Consider the following 19,323-nt stretch of genomic DNA (forward strand, 5'->3'; position numbering starts at 1 on the left):
GAATGCGTTCTAAATGTTGGTAGCGGCGCCATGAGAGGTGCGTTAGAAGCAGCGGTGTTCAAAATGCAGATGCTTTTGCCAGTCTACTAATAACCTCGCACTTTGATGCCATTTTAGCGATGACCTCTGTCCTCTAAAATAACCCCCAGATGTTTAACCTGACGGGCTCGTTTGATTTGTTCCGTGTAAACAAACTTGCGGACTGGCAGACAAAGGTGCGAGACCGTGAGCGGTTTCGGACACTCCTAAGGCAGGCCAAGACCGCAAAGCGGTTGTAGCGCCGGATAAGTAAGTAAGTAACAGCCCCGGTACCATAATCCATGCGATTTCGGTCTCATCGGGCTCTATCTGGGCGCCCATTAAAATAATCCCTTAGAACCTCCAATCGGGCTGAAAGCGAGAAACGTCGCGGCGGCGCGATACATGTTGCATGCATGTGTACTACATTTTATGACCCCCCTCGCATTCTTTCGGATTGCAATGAGTTTGGACTCAATTTAAACTTCGTGTAACATATTTTCTTTGATTTTTCACACACACACACACACACACACACACACACACACACACACACACACACACACACACACACACACACACACACACACACACACACACACACACACACACACACACACACACACACTCACCCTCCCCTGTGGTATTTTTCGAAGTTTTTTTCGCTTCTTCAAAAACCAAGAAAAAAACAGGTAAACATTGTACCGATGTACCGAGCCATATCATAAAGCGAATGGCGGCTGCTGGGATTAAGCGCAAAACGATCGAGATCGTGATGGAACGATCGCGCACTTTTGTGGCAAACGCGCTTCGGACAAACGAAACGTGCTTGGACAACCGAAACGCGCTTGGACAACCGAAACGCGCAAGTCACCCGGACGTCCTCGGAAAACCATGGCAAAGGAAGACCGTAAGATTGTTAATATATCGATACACAAACACAAACACAAACACACACACACACACACACACACACACACACACACACACACACACACACACACACACACACACACACACACACACACACACACACACACACACACACACACACACACACACACACACACACACACACACACACACACACACACACACACACACACACACACACACACACACACGCACGCACGCACGCACACACACAACCACACAACCACATACAACCCACACATAAACCTTTCCCATGTGCATGGTGCGTTGAAAAAAAAGGCCCTATCTTCTTGTCCAATACTGTATCCCTCTCTTGGTGTTTTTCGCATAGTGATCCCGTAGGATCCCGTTAACGCGAAGCGGCTAAACACACACAGCCACGCACGCAGGCATGCACACACACACATAGACGGGCGCGCGCACGCACGCACGAACGCACGAGGGAGCGTAAATGAAGAGGTTCGATACGTTGCCGGCCTCCCTCTCCCGTGTTCTCGTTCTCCGACAAGGCTGATGTGTGCACGTTTGTGCGTGTACCTTTGCCGTCCCTCCTCTCCTTCCTCATCCGTTGACCGTTCGTTGTAAGCTGGAGGATGAGTTCAGTGCTGTTGAAGAAATGAAAGTTAAGAATAAGATTACTTACTCTTTTTTGGTATGCTTTGTGTGTTATCATAACTTACCTTATTGCAAACAAAATCCGGAATGAAGCTCCTCGTTTAGAATTTTCCGCATTCGATCACACCCTCGGCGATGCTCGACGCCATCAGTGGATGAAAGCAGGAAAAGAAACAAAGAAAAGCATCAGTCACCGTCAGCATTATCTTACTCTCACACTTTTACATCGGTTGATGATTCTTACCTTTTTAATTTCGCTAAAACAAACAGCAATGGAACCAAATTCAGAACACCAAAATCACACACGATTTCTAGAGCAAACCGACACACCTCCCCCTCCAAATGTTTGCCACAGACTGACGTGTGTGTGAGCAGCAATGTTCTTGAAGCGGTGAGCAACGATAAAGCACACACAAGAAGAAGCGAGACGGCTATACGAGTAGCGAATTACGCCGCGGCACACACATCGTGCGTCATAATTGTATGCGCGAAAATCTTAAGGCCGGGCTACATTGATCGTACTCCGTGGTGTGATTTTTATATTCAATAGCGCATCTGGCGGCGACCAGCGCAAGCTAGATGTGCGTATAATTCATGTGCCAAAATTATTCATGCTTGGTGTCTCATCAATTTTCGACCAGACTGTGTGTATGCCGTTTGACATGTTGATCAAAATCAATAAATTGCTACAGGTCAGGACGCCGAGTACTGCTGGGCAAATCGTCATTTGACAGTTGGATGCCTAAGCTTCATAGGCTGGTATTATTGAATCCGTTCGTCGCGGGAACGTATGGCGCTCACGTGAAATTCTAGAGAAGGCAACACATTTCTTGAGCCCTGTCCTACAACGCCGCGGTGAATAACTGTAGCAACCATCTAGTACGTTAGGAAAATGAGTGTCGGGACGTACGCCGCCGCTACGAACGGATTCTATAATACCAGCCATACAAAGCGCACGACAACATTCCTTCCCATCTGCCAAACTCCGTCCATCATGGCTTCCACAGCCAAATCTTCCACATATAATGGTAGTCTATGTTATCACCTTGGTCGCAGCAGTGTGCATTGTTTATCTTTTGAATCGTTTGCCGGCCGGTGTTTAGTAGAAGTAAAAATTTTTGTGGTTCTCAATTTTTTGGAAAAATGAGCGAGCCAGAGCTTGAAAATGACAACAACGAAGTCCGGGATCGTGCCCGATCTCGTTCCCGTAGTCCGCAGGCACGTCGTTTGTGGGTTCAGAACTTATTCCTGAACCGAAACGAAACCGGCAACCGGCTACTGACCGACATCACGACATCGGGTATATACGAGACGATGAATCGATTTTTAAGGATGAAGAAGGAAGATTTCTTCCATTTACTGTCCCTTGTTGGTCCAAAAATTGCGAAAATGGACACAGATTTCCGCAAAGCAATCACGGAACAGGAAAGGCTGCTGATATTATTTTTGCTTTTTGCTTTTTGCTAAGCACACTTTTATCAATCAACATATAATTTTAGGTGTCGAGGCATTCTATCAGCAGAATAGTTAAAGAGACGTGCGCATGTCTTATCGAGGCTTTGCGGGATTATGTCAAGGTAAGTTGCGGGTGTAACCAGCCTCGCTTCAGTGTTTATGTGTTTAAAACGTTCAGCCCGGTAGCGGGCACCAGGGCCTGCCAGTAAACTTTCCCGTTTGCCGGGGGCCAACCATTGCTCTGGGGACTCTTTGGCTAGAGAAACAGAATACATTGGGAACAACTGTACTCTAATCGCATGAATACAACGGTGTGAAGGTAAAAAAATGATTTTCTAAATATTATTGCGATTGATAAAGACATCAACCCACACACAACAGTATTGATGAAGAGAGTAGAGTTGAAATTATAGCGAAAAACCTCATTTTTTCTACATGCATCTTTGGATCAAAATTCACTGCTTGGGTAGTTGATGCCGGCGGATAGTTCATGAAAAACAGAGCCGGAATGAACGTGTGAAATGAGCTGCAGTACGTTTTCCTCTTGAACGTCCTCGCATGAAAAGAGTCAGCCGGAATCGATTCCGATCCGTGGGTGCAGCGAGTGCGCTAGGTCGGAGTTGGAATCAAATCCGACCCACGGGTGCAACGAGTTCGGGTCGACCCGAAAGATCAGTAGGTGCGAGAAAGCATAAGCGAATCCGACCCGTTGGTGCAGCGAGTTCGGGTCGGGTCGGGCCACGGTAGGATTAATACCCGACCCGTACTCGCTGCACCAACGGGTCAGAGTCGCTTATGCTTTCTCGCACCTACTGATCTTTCGGGTCGACCCGAACTCGTTGCAACCAAACCTACCGTGGCCCGACCCGACCCGAACTCGCAGCACCAACGGGTCGGATTCGCTTATGCTTTCTCGCACCTACCGGAGTATTTGCACCCACTGAAACTACTTATACCTTTTGGGTTGACCCGAACGACTCCGGGTCGCTTTCGGATGGCTCCGACCCGATAGGTTCGGATCGACCCGCCCATTACTAAAAGGTTCATGTAATATGAAAACGGAAACTTTTTTTTCCTCGAACGTTGCTCTTCAATCAAGTAACTAATGTGATATACAAAACTCAAAAAGTATTCAAAGTTATGTTTTTAAAGATTTTTTTTAATGATTCTAATAACTCCCGCTGAATATTCATAATGCGTCTCCTTTTTGGAGACGGAATAAGCCGAAGCTCATCGGCCACGTACCGGCCGAAATCGTCCGGATCTGCGGTTTCCGGTGCGCCTGTTGCGCACGAAACCGGTTGTTGCAGCCGGTTGTTGAGGGCCCCACTCACACCGTTTCCCTCGCGGATCGTGCCAGGAGTGACGGATAAGGCAGAAGGGTAGGAAGAAGGAGTGGGAGAGAATGGCTCGGGGTCGAAGGCAACCGCGGCATCCCAATCGATGTCGTCCAACGATTGTGGAACCGCGTAGGCTGCCTCCACGAGGGAACGGGGAGTGAGGCCCTCACCGTCGTAGCCAAGCTGAAAAAAAAAAAAGAAAATGAACATTAAAATCATAATTTATGTTTCTCATAAGCTCTAAAATATACAGTAACTAAAACATGCATTGAAATCATTCATCTATTTTATTTTCTTTTAGCTACCCTCTACCGAAGAAGAATGGCTTGCAATCTCAAGACGATTTGAGCAGCGCTGGAGATTTCCTCACGCAATAGGTGCAATCGATGGGAAGCACGTTGAAATTATTTGCCCTCGTAATAGCGGATCCGAATTTCACAACTATCAAAAAATTTTTAGTATTGTATTAATGGTTGTGGTCGATGCTGATTATAACTTTTTATGGGCAGATGCTGGTGGTAAGGGAGGAATATCGGACGGTGGAATATTTAAAACACACGGCTGTATCACAAGCTAGAAAACGACCAACTAAACATTCCACCAGCAACGCCATTGCAGGTCCCGTACCAAACCCCAGTCCCATACTTTATTCTCGGTGACAAGGCATTTGCCTTTACCAATTACTGCTTAAGACCGTACAGCGGGGTGCATCCTCCTGATTCAATGGAGCGTACATTCAACAAAATGCACTCTACTTGTCGTATGCCAGTTGAAAATTCGCTTGGAATATTAGCGAATCGATGGAGAGTGCTCAAAGGCATACAACTGCAGCCGGATTTTGCCAAAACAATTTTGACAACAGTTTATTTGCACAATTTTTTGCGCAAGCATGCTTCGCGGGACACATACACACCCCGTCTGCATTTGATAGGGTTGTTCGCGGGCGACGAGTCGATGGAGATTGGAGAAGTTGACCGATCTCCAAAACATTGCTTCCCGACCTTCAGAAAATCTTGCTGACATAAGGAACCACATTGCAAACCATTTAAAACATAATCGTACTACGTAAATCCATCCAACCAATACCATGAATATTAAAATTAATAATAAATTATGAAATGGCAAATACAACTACACCGATTATTCTGTACATTACTACCAGCATGGTTATTTATAATATACATTTAAGTACGCGAGTGCAACAACTACGGAGTTTTTAAAGCATTACTCGCCTGCTCTATTAGCGGCTGGATAAACTGCTGGCTGGCTTACTAGCTCACTCACCGAATAAACGTGGCCACATGCCTGTTGTGTTTGGTTGCTGCTGGTGGATCGAGTGGACGAACGTGGCGATAATCATACGCACGTAACTATGTACAGTAAAATCTTTCTAAAATCAATTCTCTTCAAGATTGATCATGGAGAAACTTAACTATAGCTACGTACACGATAGCGACTCGCCCAAACACATTATCGGACGAATTGGCCATCGACCCGCTGAAATAGCGGAGTATCACGGACGATCGTAGCAAGCAGGGTACGCTCGTCTATCAATTACGCACCTGTTTCCAGCGCAACGATCGATTGCCAATTGTTATTGCCGATTGCAATTGTACAACGAGCGAAGAAAGAATCCATCGTCATGTCAGCACTATGATTCCGGACGGCTATACATATTGGTCTCGTGCTGTTGACGTGGTACGCCGGTCAGTATTTCCTGCTTGTCGTGATCGTCCGTATATGTGTACATTTTAAGAATCATAGGAACACTTCGTGTGTGAAATGATTCATTTGTATTAAAACTTTGACGAACGAAGCACATACTACTGTGGTGTTATGGGGAAAACCACCAGTTGAATTATATGATATACTTTGTTCGTCAAAATGTTAATTATATAAGTGCAAAAGAGAGCTTTTTTATGTATATAACAAACGAGCTTCGCATTAAGTTCGTTAAATAGAATGTGAGTAAGGTCAATTAGTTCGTCGGAGAACATTTATCAATCATGGATACCCAAATGTATTGATGCTCAATACTAGGCATTTATGTAAAATTGATTTGAAAGCTGACATTAGCTTCCACGCCAAAGATTAAACAAACTAGTTGACCCACACCACTAGTTATTTAAAATAAGTATAAACATACTCACCGTGTCTACATGCACCGCATCTTGGGTGGCCTCGTCTACAAAAGACATCGCATGGTAGGTGAACCACCGTGGCCGGAACACGTCGTCATTGCCTAAAATAAAACAATAATCAATTGGGATGAGAAATAATAAATTAACTGTATATATATTTTTCTACATGTACCTGCACCGGTTTGCGTCGTGTTCTTAACCTTGGCCTTGTTGGTCCGATAAATGCCAAGGAGTCGGGACATGCAGATGTTTCGCATCTTGTGGCGAAACCTCCTCCTTGGCCGCTATCGCAGCCCACGCGTCGCCCTTCAAAACTACATTTTTGTAGTTTTTATTTGTTTTCTCCCACAAAACACGGTGCTTTTGCACCTCGGCAATGAAGCGGAGGCTTGTTTCATGATCCTGGAATGAAAAAGAAAATTCAGTTAAATACTTCCCTTTTTTAATTTAAATTAAAACAACAGAAAGGTCGATAATCGCGTGATAATTCGGTCATGCTAGCCGTTACACCGGAACCACAGTGATAATTATAATTATATAATTATATAATTATATAAGATAATTATATGTATACAAATAGGCCGGTAAGTTTTGTTTACAATTTGATGAAAAAAACGTTCTACCAAGCAATACGACAAAGCCGTTCCCCGAGCCGAGTCGGCGACTCACAGACAACAGTTCACACACACACACACACACACACACACACACACACACACACACACACACACACACACACACACACACACACACACACACACACACACACACACACACACACACACACACACACACACACACACACACACACACACACACACACACACACACACACACACACACACACACACACACACACACACACACACACACACACACACACACACACACACACACACACACGCACACACGCACACACGCACACACGCACGCACGCACACACGCACACACGCGCACACCCACACGCACACACACGCACACCCACACGCACACGCACACACGCACACACACACACGCACACGCACACACGCACACACACACACACACACACACACCCAATTTTCGTTAAATACAGTTGTTCCATGGCTAGAAAGACAATATGCATGTTTAATTACCACATATTTTCAAAAAAAAATACACAACTAAATATCGAACATACTTACCAAGTGTTTGTTTACTGGTTTTTGATTAAAATTATAGGCTCCTCGACCCAAAACACTTTTGATGATGATGATGATGATGATGATGATAAGTCCCATCTCTTACCCCAACACAGGTTTGAGAAGGACGGAAGTATCTTTACGATAATATTACTCTTAGGTAGTTTTTGAATAAAATAAAAATTTACGAGCAAGTGGTGGCATCGGACGTCATTCAAAAGAAATCACCAAGTCATACACACACCCAAAACGACCAACGTAGTTTCATCAAGAAAAAACGGGTCAACTCCATCGAACACATCAGGACATAACTGCGACATGCATATGGCCAGTTCCACTGGTGCCACACCGGCTCCAGGGCACTACCTTCCGAAGCAGCAGAACCTAATGTATTGGAAATTATCAGGACACACTGCAACATGCATATGGCCAGTTCCGCTGGTACCAACGATGGCACCAGGGCACTACCTTCCGATGCAGGAGAACCTAATGTATCTGGAATTGGCCACTTACAATCATCAATGAGTGAATCTCGCTGTGACCTCCCAGACATGCAGACAGCAAGCTCTCCCAAACTAAATCCGATTGTCCACTTGTACGCGCGCGTGTCTCAAACTTATGTTGTCTCTTTCTTATATATTTTTTCTAATTTGATTTCATATATAAAGAAAAATCTTATCATCATCATCAAGCTCATGATGACATGTGCAGTTGTACATAACATAGTGACATAGGACTTCTACACAAATATGACATTACACAGTTTGTTTAACATATGCCGCACACCTACGTTTGAAGTCTGGCAAGTTACTCGCATTCTTGATTTCTCCGGGTAATCTGTTGTATAATTGAATCCCCTTGAAAAACAAAGAGTTTCTGGCACCATGTGAAATTAAGTTGGAAACCCTCGGCTCATTTGCTCTGCGTGTACAGTGCCGATGAACATCAGATCCTCGAACAATGCGTTCCCCTAAATACCCTGGCAAAAGGCCCCCCAAAAGTTTAAATATAAAGGTCATGGTTTGATACACAATCCTCTGCTCATCCTCGTTTCGAGTTAGAAACTGGACCAATTGCTCCTTAACCACCAATTCCAGCACCTTTTCGAGTACAAGCAACATATTGATGGGACGAAACTCTTCCGGACTGGCAGCTCCGCTCACTTTAGGAATAGGTATTACCAATGATTCCTTCCAAGTCTCCGGAAAAATACCCTCCTCCAGGGACTGATTGATCACTATAAGAAGAGACTCTCCTACCACATGGAAGCAATCCTGAATAGTATTACAGTTAAAATTCCCTATGCCCGCTGTTTTGGACAGACTGAAACAAATAGTTTTTAATTTCTCTTTTGTTATTTTCTGAAATTTGAATTGGTTTCCTGGAGCATCATTACAAAACAAAGAATCGGGCGCTCTGGCATCAGCAATGTTTTGATTTATATCTAAAACACTGTTTACAAAAAAAACAAATTGAATTTTTGGCATATTATTGAATCTTCCGATTCTACCAACCCATAAAACTTTACAACAGAAACGCGTGATTCCTCTGGCCTTAGTAAACTTTTAAGCACTTTCCACAACTCCTTGCTATTTCCTTTATGCTTAGATATCTCACCACTAAAGTAATTTCTACGAGTAGTTTTGAGATTCCTGCTGTATGTATTCCTTAGTCTAGTGTATTCAGTCCAATCGTAGCCTGAGTTTGATCTAATAAAATGTTGGTATGCTTCGTCTCTTTTCCGTTTCGCACGGCTAAGTTCCAAAGTATACCAGCTACTAGTCTCTCTTGACAAGATTGTCTTCTCTTCAACCAAGGTGCCCATAGCTTTTTTCAATGTGTTCCATAACAAGTCTGCAGCTTCGTTGAAGCTCGGCGCTTCTTGCCTTAAGCCTTGTGACACATGATTGCAAAGAGCAAATTTCGAGTACCTATTCCAGCATTTAAATTTTCGTTGAATCGTTTCCGATATTTTTAATAACGGATCAGTAGTGACCTTGATTGAGTCTGTGCTACTGTAAACCTGATCGATCAATGTTCTGCTCTGCCTTGCAATTCGTGTGAATTCGTTAACTTTTTGTTTCATGTTTACTGAATCCATTAAGCTTTTCAACTTCGCAGATTTTTCAACATTTAACCAGTCAATATTGAAATCACCGACGATAATGTTAAGTTTGCTAAAATTCAAGAACCTATCTAACCATTCTTCCAAAATGTCAACAAACCTTGAGTTACTTGCACTTGGCGAATGATACAATATCCCGTAATTGCCTGCTGTCATTCCCTTAGAAACTGCAACACCAAGAAACCAATTACCCTCCAATGATTCATTAAAAATCACCTTTAGGACAATTTCGCTCCTGGCATAAACAGCTACACCTCCTGTATGACGTGAGTGGGACAAACACGACACAATCCTATAACCATTAATATGAAACTGCTGAAATGCTTCTTCCTCAATCACATGAGTTTCAGAGATTAAGACCAGCAACGGTTGAACTTTCTCTACTGTCTCACGAAACATGGCGTAGTTGGACGAAAGAACGGCTACATTGAAATATAAAATCTCTCTGAACCGTCCTAACTCCTCCCATACCTGCTATTGAGAAAGATTTATTAATCAGTAAAGATTAATCACCCTCGACAACGCAGTGACGCTGTCGACCGAGATACTTCACCCGTGTTTTACATTCACAAAACAATAATACAAATACTAAACAATGATACCGCAGGTAGCACTAACATTAAGTACAAGTAGAACAAAACAAAATAACACTTAGCTCTCAATTTCACAAGTTTTCACAGCTCATAAACGGGAGCTACACATTCACAGGACTGCACTTGTCACCATTCACCTCAAGAAAAAGTGAAAAATAAAAAAATTGAAGTGAAAAAGTGAAATTTTGAAAAATAAATTATACCAGCCTCTAGCTTCGACCCGCCGCCGCTAGATGGCGTACGCGTTCACAAAAATTACACTCAGGAGTACGATCAATGTAGCCCGGCCGTAAGCTTTTTATTATTTAAAAGCAACAGCCAATTTATACGAATATTACATAGTAAAAAGAACCGATCTTCCAAGAAGAAAAGATCTTCCAAGTATTCCTCGTGCATTGCCGAATAATCAGGATATTCAGCAATAAGCTGAATAATTCTGTTTTCAATTATTCCCCTGTATTGAGGATTTTTTCTATCTAATAATGTTCTTGTATAATTTTCAAACGTTCCTTTTTTACGACGAGTAATGTGGTATTTCATTACTTCAGTTGTTAAATCAATAGCCTCATTCAATTTGCTGTTTTCTTCATAGAGGGCATATCTTGACGCTCTTGATATCTTGCAACGCTTGGTCCCTCGATTTGTAATCGTGTCAGGTGTTTCATTTTCATATGAACTTCTAAACGATATTTCTCCCTTCAAGAAAAAAAAAATACAATTCGTATTAATATATATTATTAGCAGCAAAGTATAGTTAAGTATAAAGTCATAATTGAAAATTTCTTGTTTCAGCTACCAGTACGAAAACGCATGGAAGCAAGTTATCCTCGGATTTCATAATAAATACAACTTCCCCCATGTAATAGGCGCAATAGATGGAACATATGTGAGACTACGGTGTCCATTTTTTCAACTATAAATGATTTTTCAGCATGGTGTTGCTAGCTATAGTAGATGCTGAAGGTCAATTTCTTTATGCTGATGTTGGTGGAAAAGGAGGCGTATCGGATGGAGGAATATTGAGGAATAGTGAACTATACCATAAAATCGAAGAACGAATTAAGTATCCCAGAGCCTGAGATACTTAGACTTCCATACAATATTAAGATCCCGTACACGTTTTTGGGGGACAAAGCTTTAGCTTTATCTAAATATTGTATGTGGCCATACAGTGTCGGACAAATCAATAGGACCACTGATTAATTTATTATTCAATTATCATATTTCATTACCTAAAGTGATATTTACCAAACTTTCATGAAAGCACAATTAGAATGTTGGCTTTAAGGCCGTTTTTAAAGTTTGCATATAAGTTAACAAACAAAAAAAATGTCAAAATACTACAAAAATCGTGCGTCAAAATAATAGGACCAGTTCAGGAAATATTAATATAATAATCATTTATTATTAGTGTTAATTATTATTAACGACCGATTCGCTCGGAAGGTGTTGTTCCCAGTAATTATCAATAGAGGGCGACACGGCCCGCGTTTAGGGCGGTGGCAACGCTTTTTCGCATGCGATTTTATCGGACGGTCTGTCAAATTTTTATATGGAATTTGACAGATAACGTCGGACGACGAAATCGCACGTCCGTCATTATATGTCAAATCCCATATAAATCTCGTCCGATAAAATCGCATCCGATCAACGTTGCCACCGCCCTTAAGCCCGTGTCTGTGCTCCATCGGATGCGATTTTATCGGAAGGCCTGTCAAAATTTTATAAGGGATTTGACAGATAACGTTGGACGTGCGATTTCGTCGTACGACGCCAAAGTGGGTATAGGGACTATGTGGGCTTATAGGTTTGGCGGGAAGGCCATATTGGACGAACGAATGACAGGAGGGGATTCGATTGTGATACGTAGTTTTTCACCCATACTACGACACATCAACCAAAACAGCCATTGGAATTCACACGCCTACATCAACAAATGATCGAATCCCCTCCTGTCATTTCGTTTTCATTTTTCTACAGCACGGCTGTCAAATTGTTCGGAATAAGCCCACCTGTATAATAAACCCACTTTGGTACGACGCAATCAAAAATTTTTGATTTCGTCGGACGCCGCTTCCGATTTTATCTGTCAAACTAAATGTGTGGTGTTTTGTAGGAACAATGTCAACTTAATTTTTCATAATCGTTACCGTATTAATAGACGATGCTAAATCTCAGATTGCGCATATATTTTTTGAATGCGTTGAGTTGTTTTGTTTTGGTTCCGCCACAATTGAGCGAGTTTATTCGTGAGCAGCTTCATTTTCCAGCCATGAGTGATGATTTATCAAACAACGATCATAATTACAACCGGCGTCTTCGGCGAAACCGTCGGTGGTGGATGCGACCAGTTTTCTTCCGCAGAAGACAGGATGGAAATCGTCTGTTGGACGACATCAAGGCCGAAATGGTAAACGATACGATAAAAAATTTTATGCGGATGAAACACGAAGATTTCGATCGTCTTTATGTCTTGGTCGGTCCAGAAATAAGCCGCATGGATACAAATATGCGAGAAGCGATCACGGCCCAAGAAAGGCTTTTAATAACATTGCGGTATTTGGCAACGGGGGAGACATTTGCAAGTTTGCAATACTTGTTTTGGGTAAGTTTGTTTTGTTTTTTTTTTCTTGTTTCGGCGGTCCGATTGGAGACGGTAGTTGCGTCAGTCTTTTCCATGGCAGCACCGTGGCAGCATCGAATCTCATTCAAACCGTCTCCCCGTACGCAGGACTGATAAAACTTTTTCGGACAAAAGCAAGTGAAGAGAAGTCAGCAATCGAAAACCATGCAAGAGCCGAATGTTGAACAAATTAAAATGACATGTTCGGATTATAATGAGTATTGTATAATTTTAGGTTTCTAAATCGTCGATTGCCAAAATTGTGAAGGATGTGTGTGCATGTTTAAATAAACATTTGCGGAGCTATGTAAAGGAATGGTTTTTATAATTTTTATTTTATTTTTTCTTGTGTTTTAGATCCCACTCTAGCATTGTCTGCCGCAAATGGTTCGTGGCATCATTTTGCTGTTCTGGTGGTAGATGGTTCAACCATGCCCCCACTCACTGGCCAAATATTGTATAATAGTTCCCCGCTGTTGTTGGTGCTGGGGTAGGTGTTAGGGTTGGTGCTGGGGTTGGTGCTGGGATTGGTGCTGGGGTTGGTGCTGGGGTTGGTGCTGGGATTGGTGCTGGGATTGGTGCTGGGGTTGGTGCTGGGATTAGTGGTGGGGTTGGTGCTGGGGTTGGTGCTGGGATTGGTGCTGGGGTTGGTGCTGGGATTGGTGCTGGGGTTGGTGCTGGGATTGTTGGTTGCGGCGGAATTGAGGAATAGGAACAAGAAGGGATTGGGTGGGTTTGGGTGGAGGTGTGTTGTTCTAGGTCGTCATCGAACTGAAAAGAGAGATAAAAAATAATGAGATAGCATAATCAAAAAGTTACAAAATAAATAAGGTTGCATTAATATCCAACGACGAGCAATAAATATGAGTTAAATTTATGAAATATATAATCAATTTATCTTTGTATGTGTTATTATCATTTCAGATCCCGTCCACAGCAGAAGAATGGAAGGAGAAATCAAAAAAGTTTGAACAAAGGTGGAATTTTCCGCATGCAATTGGGTCCATTGATGGCAAACACGTACAAGTGGAAAAGCCTAGTAATAGTGGATCAGAGTATTACAACTATCAACATTATTTCAGCATTGTATTACTTGCGGTAGTAGATGCCGATTACAACTTTTTACATGCAGATATTGGAGGAAAAGGTGGAATATCTGACGGAGGTGTGTTTAAAAACACACGCTTGTACCAGAAGCTGGAAAACAACAGTTTGAACGTTCCGGAACCTGAACCACTGCGAGTTCCATATGCAATGCGAGTACCTTACTTTCTTTTAGGCGATAAAGCGTTTGCTTTTACCAGGTACTGCATTCGACCATTTGGAGGCATGCATGCGGAAGGGACAATTGAAAGAGTTTTCAACAAACGTCACTCTCGTGCTCGAATGATCGTTGAAAATGTTTTCGGGATTTTAGCCAACCGTTTCCGAATTTTTAAAAGCCCGATTCTGCTAGAGCCAGAAGAAGCTAAAACGGTTATTATGACAACAATATATCTCCATAATTTTCTTCGACAGAGTGCTTCACGCAATACATACACTCGCCCTTCATCTTTTGACAGGGTCGTCAATGGGCGTTTTGTAGAAGGCGAGAGAGCTCCAACTACAATGAGCGGACTACAAGGCATACCCTGTCGCACGCCAAACGACTTGTTGAATATACGTTTACACATTGCACATGATCTTAAGTATAATAACCAACTTAATCATTAATGCAATACAACTCTTTGTATGTGCCATTTATTAAGTTGATAATTAGTTATTAAATCGTAGAATGTGCGTAGATTACATGCAGTTACACATTATATGTATAATATGCTAACCCACATCGTCGCTACTACACTTGTACCTATGCATTGTCCACCCACCATTGTTTAGATGAAAGAATGGTTCAACGTGAATCGCGCTTGGCAAGTTATTAAGATAAAACGATTTATTTGCGATCGTTTTATAAACACCAAACACAACACAAGTGTTTAGAAACACAAGTGTATTGTAGGGAACACGCGTATGATGAAGGCTCCTGTATTAATGCTTGATGATGTTTTTTTCAAAAACGAATTCCTTTATGAGAATAATGAAACATGAACTAGCAACAGAAGTACTAATACAACTATTTGTTATACTCATTCCACGAAAGCTTCGCGTGTTGAGCAAAATAAAATACCGTATGAATAAAAATTTTATAGTAACGCGCTACAGAGCTTATCAAATTTGAAAACATTATTTTATCGTTATCATACATCTTCTATTTGGCATAAACGTCCTACGCGCACATGCCGACCTATACAGACTTTCAAAACTTAATTCAGTACAACGCGAGTTCTTGCTGTTCGGGAACGGTCTAGTGTTGGGTCACCCGGAGTCGGGTGCGAGCCAGCCGGAATCGATTCCGACCCGTGGGTGGAGCGAGTGCGCTAGGTCGGAGTCGGAATCAAATCCGACCCGCGAGTGCAGCGAGTTAGGGTCGACCCGACTGATGAGTATGATGATGACGGGTCGTGTCAAGGTAGGTTCAATACCCGACCCGAACTCGCTGCACCAACAGGTTGGAGTGGCTTATGCTTTCTTGCACCTACCGGAGTAGTTGCACCCACTGAACCTACTTGTACCTTTCGGGTCGACCCGAACGACTCCGGGTCGCTTACGGATGGCTCCGACCCCATAGGTTCGGGTCGACCCGCCCATCACTAGAACGGTCCATATGGGGCTTCAACCCATGACGGGCATGTTGTTGCTGTGCCACAGGACCGCCCTTAACTCGCAGTGAAATATAAAATTTACTGATAAATAACAAAACAACTTACCGTATCGAGATGCGTGCCGTCCTTCATGGTATCGTCAAGGAACTTCATCGCGTCGAAGGCGAACCATCTTGGCCGAAAAACGTCCTCAGCCGCTACGAATGATAAAATTTTGTCATTGAACAGTTTCATATTATTTTAAATTTGATGAGTACCTGCTCCGCTTTGCTGACTTTTACGCAGCTTGGACTTATACGTCCGGTAGCTGGTCAGCAGCTTCCTCCACTGGTAACTGGCCTCTTCGACGGTAAGTTCCAAGATTCTACCAATCTCGGTCCACGCATCCCTACGCCGAATTCCGTTTTTGTAAAACTCCGACCGCTTTTGCCATAAAGCAGGCCGTCGTTCCACCTCGGCAATTAGCCGAAGGCTTTGCTCAACGTTCTGGAAGCAAATCAATAATAAAAAACTATCAATCTCGACTCTATTACTTATCATTCACCATCCCCATGACCCCGTTATTATGTTGATGGCCCGGAAGATGCAGCAGTTTTCTTCCATTATCAGTCCTCAACCTCGAAAGAGCTGTAATATAAAATATTAAAATACACATAAACGTTACTGTAAAAATAAGAAACTTTTTTTTATCGCAGCGGCAACAGCAATAGCTTCCATTGTAGCAGTTGGGGTAGAGGTTGCAGCAAAAATGGTGCAGGAAAACAGGGCCATAAGGAATAGTTGATTTTCCGGATCAGATGAAATATATCCTGTTGGAAGAAGACCAAAACCGTATAACCTAGATTCCAGGATTCCAAATCATTATTAGTGTATGCGGACTAATAAGAAACACAACATTCCGTGGTACAGCCAGGTCAGTTCTCAAAGAGCTGCAATGTACAAATAAATCATTTCAGTTCAATGGTATATTCCTGCAAAAATAAAGGCTAGCTAGGTACATAAAATTAGTACAATTAACAATTTTTATAATTTAAACTTTTTTACAATCTACAGTTTTTACAACTTAAAATTTTTACAATCTATAATTTTTACAATTTTTTCACAAACTCCAAAGCAACTGTCGTTTTAAAAAAATCGCCGGTAGCTGGAGAAGCAGCAGAGGTTATGTTTTTTCCAAGCCGTAAAATAATCAAAATTGAACAATAATTCAATCGTTGCCCATATTTCTAAATTTCTACCGCATACACAAATCACAAACACTGAACATATACAATTTAAATAAAATACGAGTAAAAATAAATCTACAAAAATACACCCAAGAATTGCTTCCACTACAAAAACACCGGTAGCAAAAACAGAATGAATATATATTTACCAATTTTTCATAATTCCGGCGATTCGGCACGTTCGACAATTCGTTCTCCATGGCTGAAATCAAAACATAATTAGATTTTTGGTTCAAAAATCAACGCATCATCTCATATTTATTCGTTTCAATACCTACCGCTATATGTAAACAAACTTATTATTTCAAGATTGCGCTAAGATTGCGCTTAAATTTTCGAGATTTATATGTCCGAGATATATAAATTTTTTTTGACAGATAAATATATCAAATCGACCTGTTTGACAGATAAATATATACGCAATCTGAGATTGCGCATCGTCTATTGCTACGGTTAAACTTATTCCTGATTGGCTAATCCTAATTTCGCCTTTTTACAGTTTCCTATTTCCTATCCTTATGCTATTCTATTCTATCCTAACCTTAATTGTAGTTGTATTTAGTTAAAATTCAGCTAGCTATAATTATTATGTGCGCGTTGCAGGCGCTACGGTATATTTTGCTTTGCTGAAAGTCGTTTCATTTTCTTGATCAAACTAATCTCTCAAGTGAATTAGGCAAATTGTGTATTAACCAAACTACAGATTCTCTTAAAATGGATTCGAAACCGAAAAATTTGTATAAAACCGCTAAGGGAGAAGTAAGTATTTGATTCCCTTTTATTCAACGATGTATTTCTATGATTGTAATGCTATGCAAATGCAACAAATTCATAGAATCGGTGTTTACATTGTAAAGGCCGGGCTACAATCATCGTACTCGCAAGTGTAATTTTGATTTTCACTAGCGCATCTGGTGGCGGCTAACCTAAGTATTTTGTTAAACAATCTGGAGCCACTCCAGAAAAAACGTTATTTTTCTATGTTTTTTACTTTAACTGGACTGAAAAAGCTTTGTAATTGATAGATAAATATGTTGTGCAAGTATTTCAGCCGTTTTCGCATCAAAAAACAAAATTTATGTTAAATATTAAAAAAAAATTCTACAAAGTTTAGCTTACCATGTTTGCCGCATTTTTTATTGGAATTACCCCCCTCCGCGTCGATGGCCGCCTGCACCCGCTTCCGGAACCGCGCGCAAGCCCGGACCATGTCTCTGGGGATGGCCGCAAACACGGCCTTTATTCTGGCCTGTTGGTGTCCCGCTCAACTGTGCCCCACACAAAGTAATCCATAGGATTAAGGTCAGGGGAGCTGGGTGGCCAAACGTCGGTGCTGGTGTATCGGTCGAAATTGGAAGTGGCGGGTGCTTCAGCCAGCTCAGCAAGCGCTTAGCGTTGGCAAGCCGCTTTTCGCGCGTTTTTGCTGTTTTGAGCTGTCCCCTACGTCGCTTGTATGACGCGTACCGCAGGTCCTCATTTAACGCCACCTTGACGGTGCTCGGGGCCACGCCAACGTCTCGTAATTCGGATGGGTTCCACATATTTACGGAGCTAGACATTTTCAACACTTGTTCGCACAACTTTTAGCAATCGAATGACATATCAATCATTTCGATAAGTCAACTCAACCCTGAGATATAAACCCAAAGGCCAGGTGTCAAATTTAGCCCGCACAGCCTGTATATCGTTTTATTTTAAGTTCTAATGAAATATTAAACCAATTTTTTTCGAATACGAAGCGATGCTGTTACTCAACGAAACTATAATTGCTGGTGACACAATTGCACGTTACGTTAATGCAATTAATTATTTGTTTTCGTTTTTGTGGCATAATTTGGAAGTATAATTTTGGAAGTATCTGACATAGTGGAGTAAAAGGACGCGTGATGTTGAACGTGTATTCAATTGGAATGAACAAAGTATTTAAAGCATTGTTGAGACACGGCACGGAAACCCTGTCATTTGTTGTATTTAACAAAACACGAAGGTTATTTCGTCGAGTTTTGAGCTTTCGGCTTGGGCGAATAGTTTATATTAACTCGTCTAATTTTACAACTGGACAAGCCCCAACCGCCGGTAAAATTACAGTAAAATTATGCTAACTACTGAAACATTTTATTGCACACCATAACCTAACGCTCAGTTCTGATTAAAACCAACTACTGTGGAGCGCCGTATACCGTTTATCCGTATACCTTTTAACCGGTTGTCCCTGAATCCACTCCACTTAAAAGTTTGATTCACCGGCAAAATTTGGAAGCAACACGCAACCCTTCCGAAATACCACGGCTATCCCCGTCGTCTAGCGTGACGAATCTTGATGGAGCAGTACCAGGCACGTCGGAGAACAATGGATTTCTTGGTCAGCATATACCAATCAAGTCGATCAAGG

At 42.0% G+C, this 19,323-nt stretch overlaps 1 protein-coding gene and 1 long non-coding RNA gene across 3 annotated transcripts; both read right to left on the minus strand.

The window, feature by feature from the left end:
• Window positions 1-526: 526 nt before the first annotated feature.
• On the minus strand, window positions 527-2,875 carry LOC125906617 (uncharacterized). The gene is made up of 2 exons (XR_007451975.1): window positions 1,632-2,875; window positions 527-1,556 (listed from the first exon to the last, which is right to left on the minus strand). It is a non-coding gene; the product is annotated as an uncharacterized LOC125906617 (long non-coding RNA).
• A 10,131-nt stretch (window positions 2,876-13,006) lies between these two features.
• Window positions 13,007-17,252, minus strand: LOC120958846 (uncharacterized). 2 transcript variants are annotated; one of them, XM_049606222.1, is made up of 4 exons: window positions 17,081-17,252; window positions 15,963-16,634; window positions 15,811-15,902; window positions 13,007-13,774 (listed from the first exon to the last, which is right to left on the minus strand). In XM_049606222.1, the coding sequence occupies exons 2-4, from the start codon at window positions 16,243-16,245 to the stop codon at window positions 13,445-13,447; spliced, it is 705 nt and encodes a 234-aa protein (XP_049462179.1). In that variant the 5' UTR covers window positions 16,246-16,634; window positions 17,081-17,252; the 3' UTR covers window positions 13,007-13,444. The 2 variants fall into 2 exon arrangements, with proteins under 2 accessions (XP_049462179.1, XP_049462178.1); XM_049606221.1 differs by lacking the exon at window positions 17,081-17,252 and having other exon boundaries at window positions 15,963-16,735.
• Between the last annotated feature and the right edge of the window lie 2,071 nt (window positions 17,253-19,323).

Source organism: Anopheles coluzzii, chromosome 2 (assembly GCF_943734685.1).
Source record: "Anopheles coluzzii chromosome 2, AcolN3, whole genome shotgun sequence".
NCBI classification, from domain to species: Eukaryota; Metazoa; Arthropoda; class Insecta; order Diptera; family Culicidae; genus Anopheles; species Anopheles coluzzii.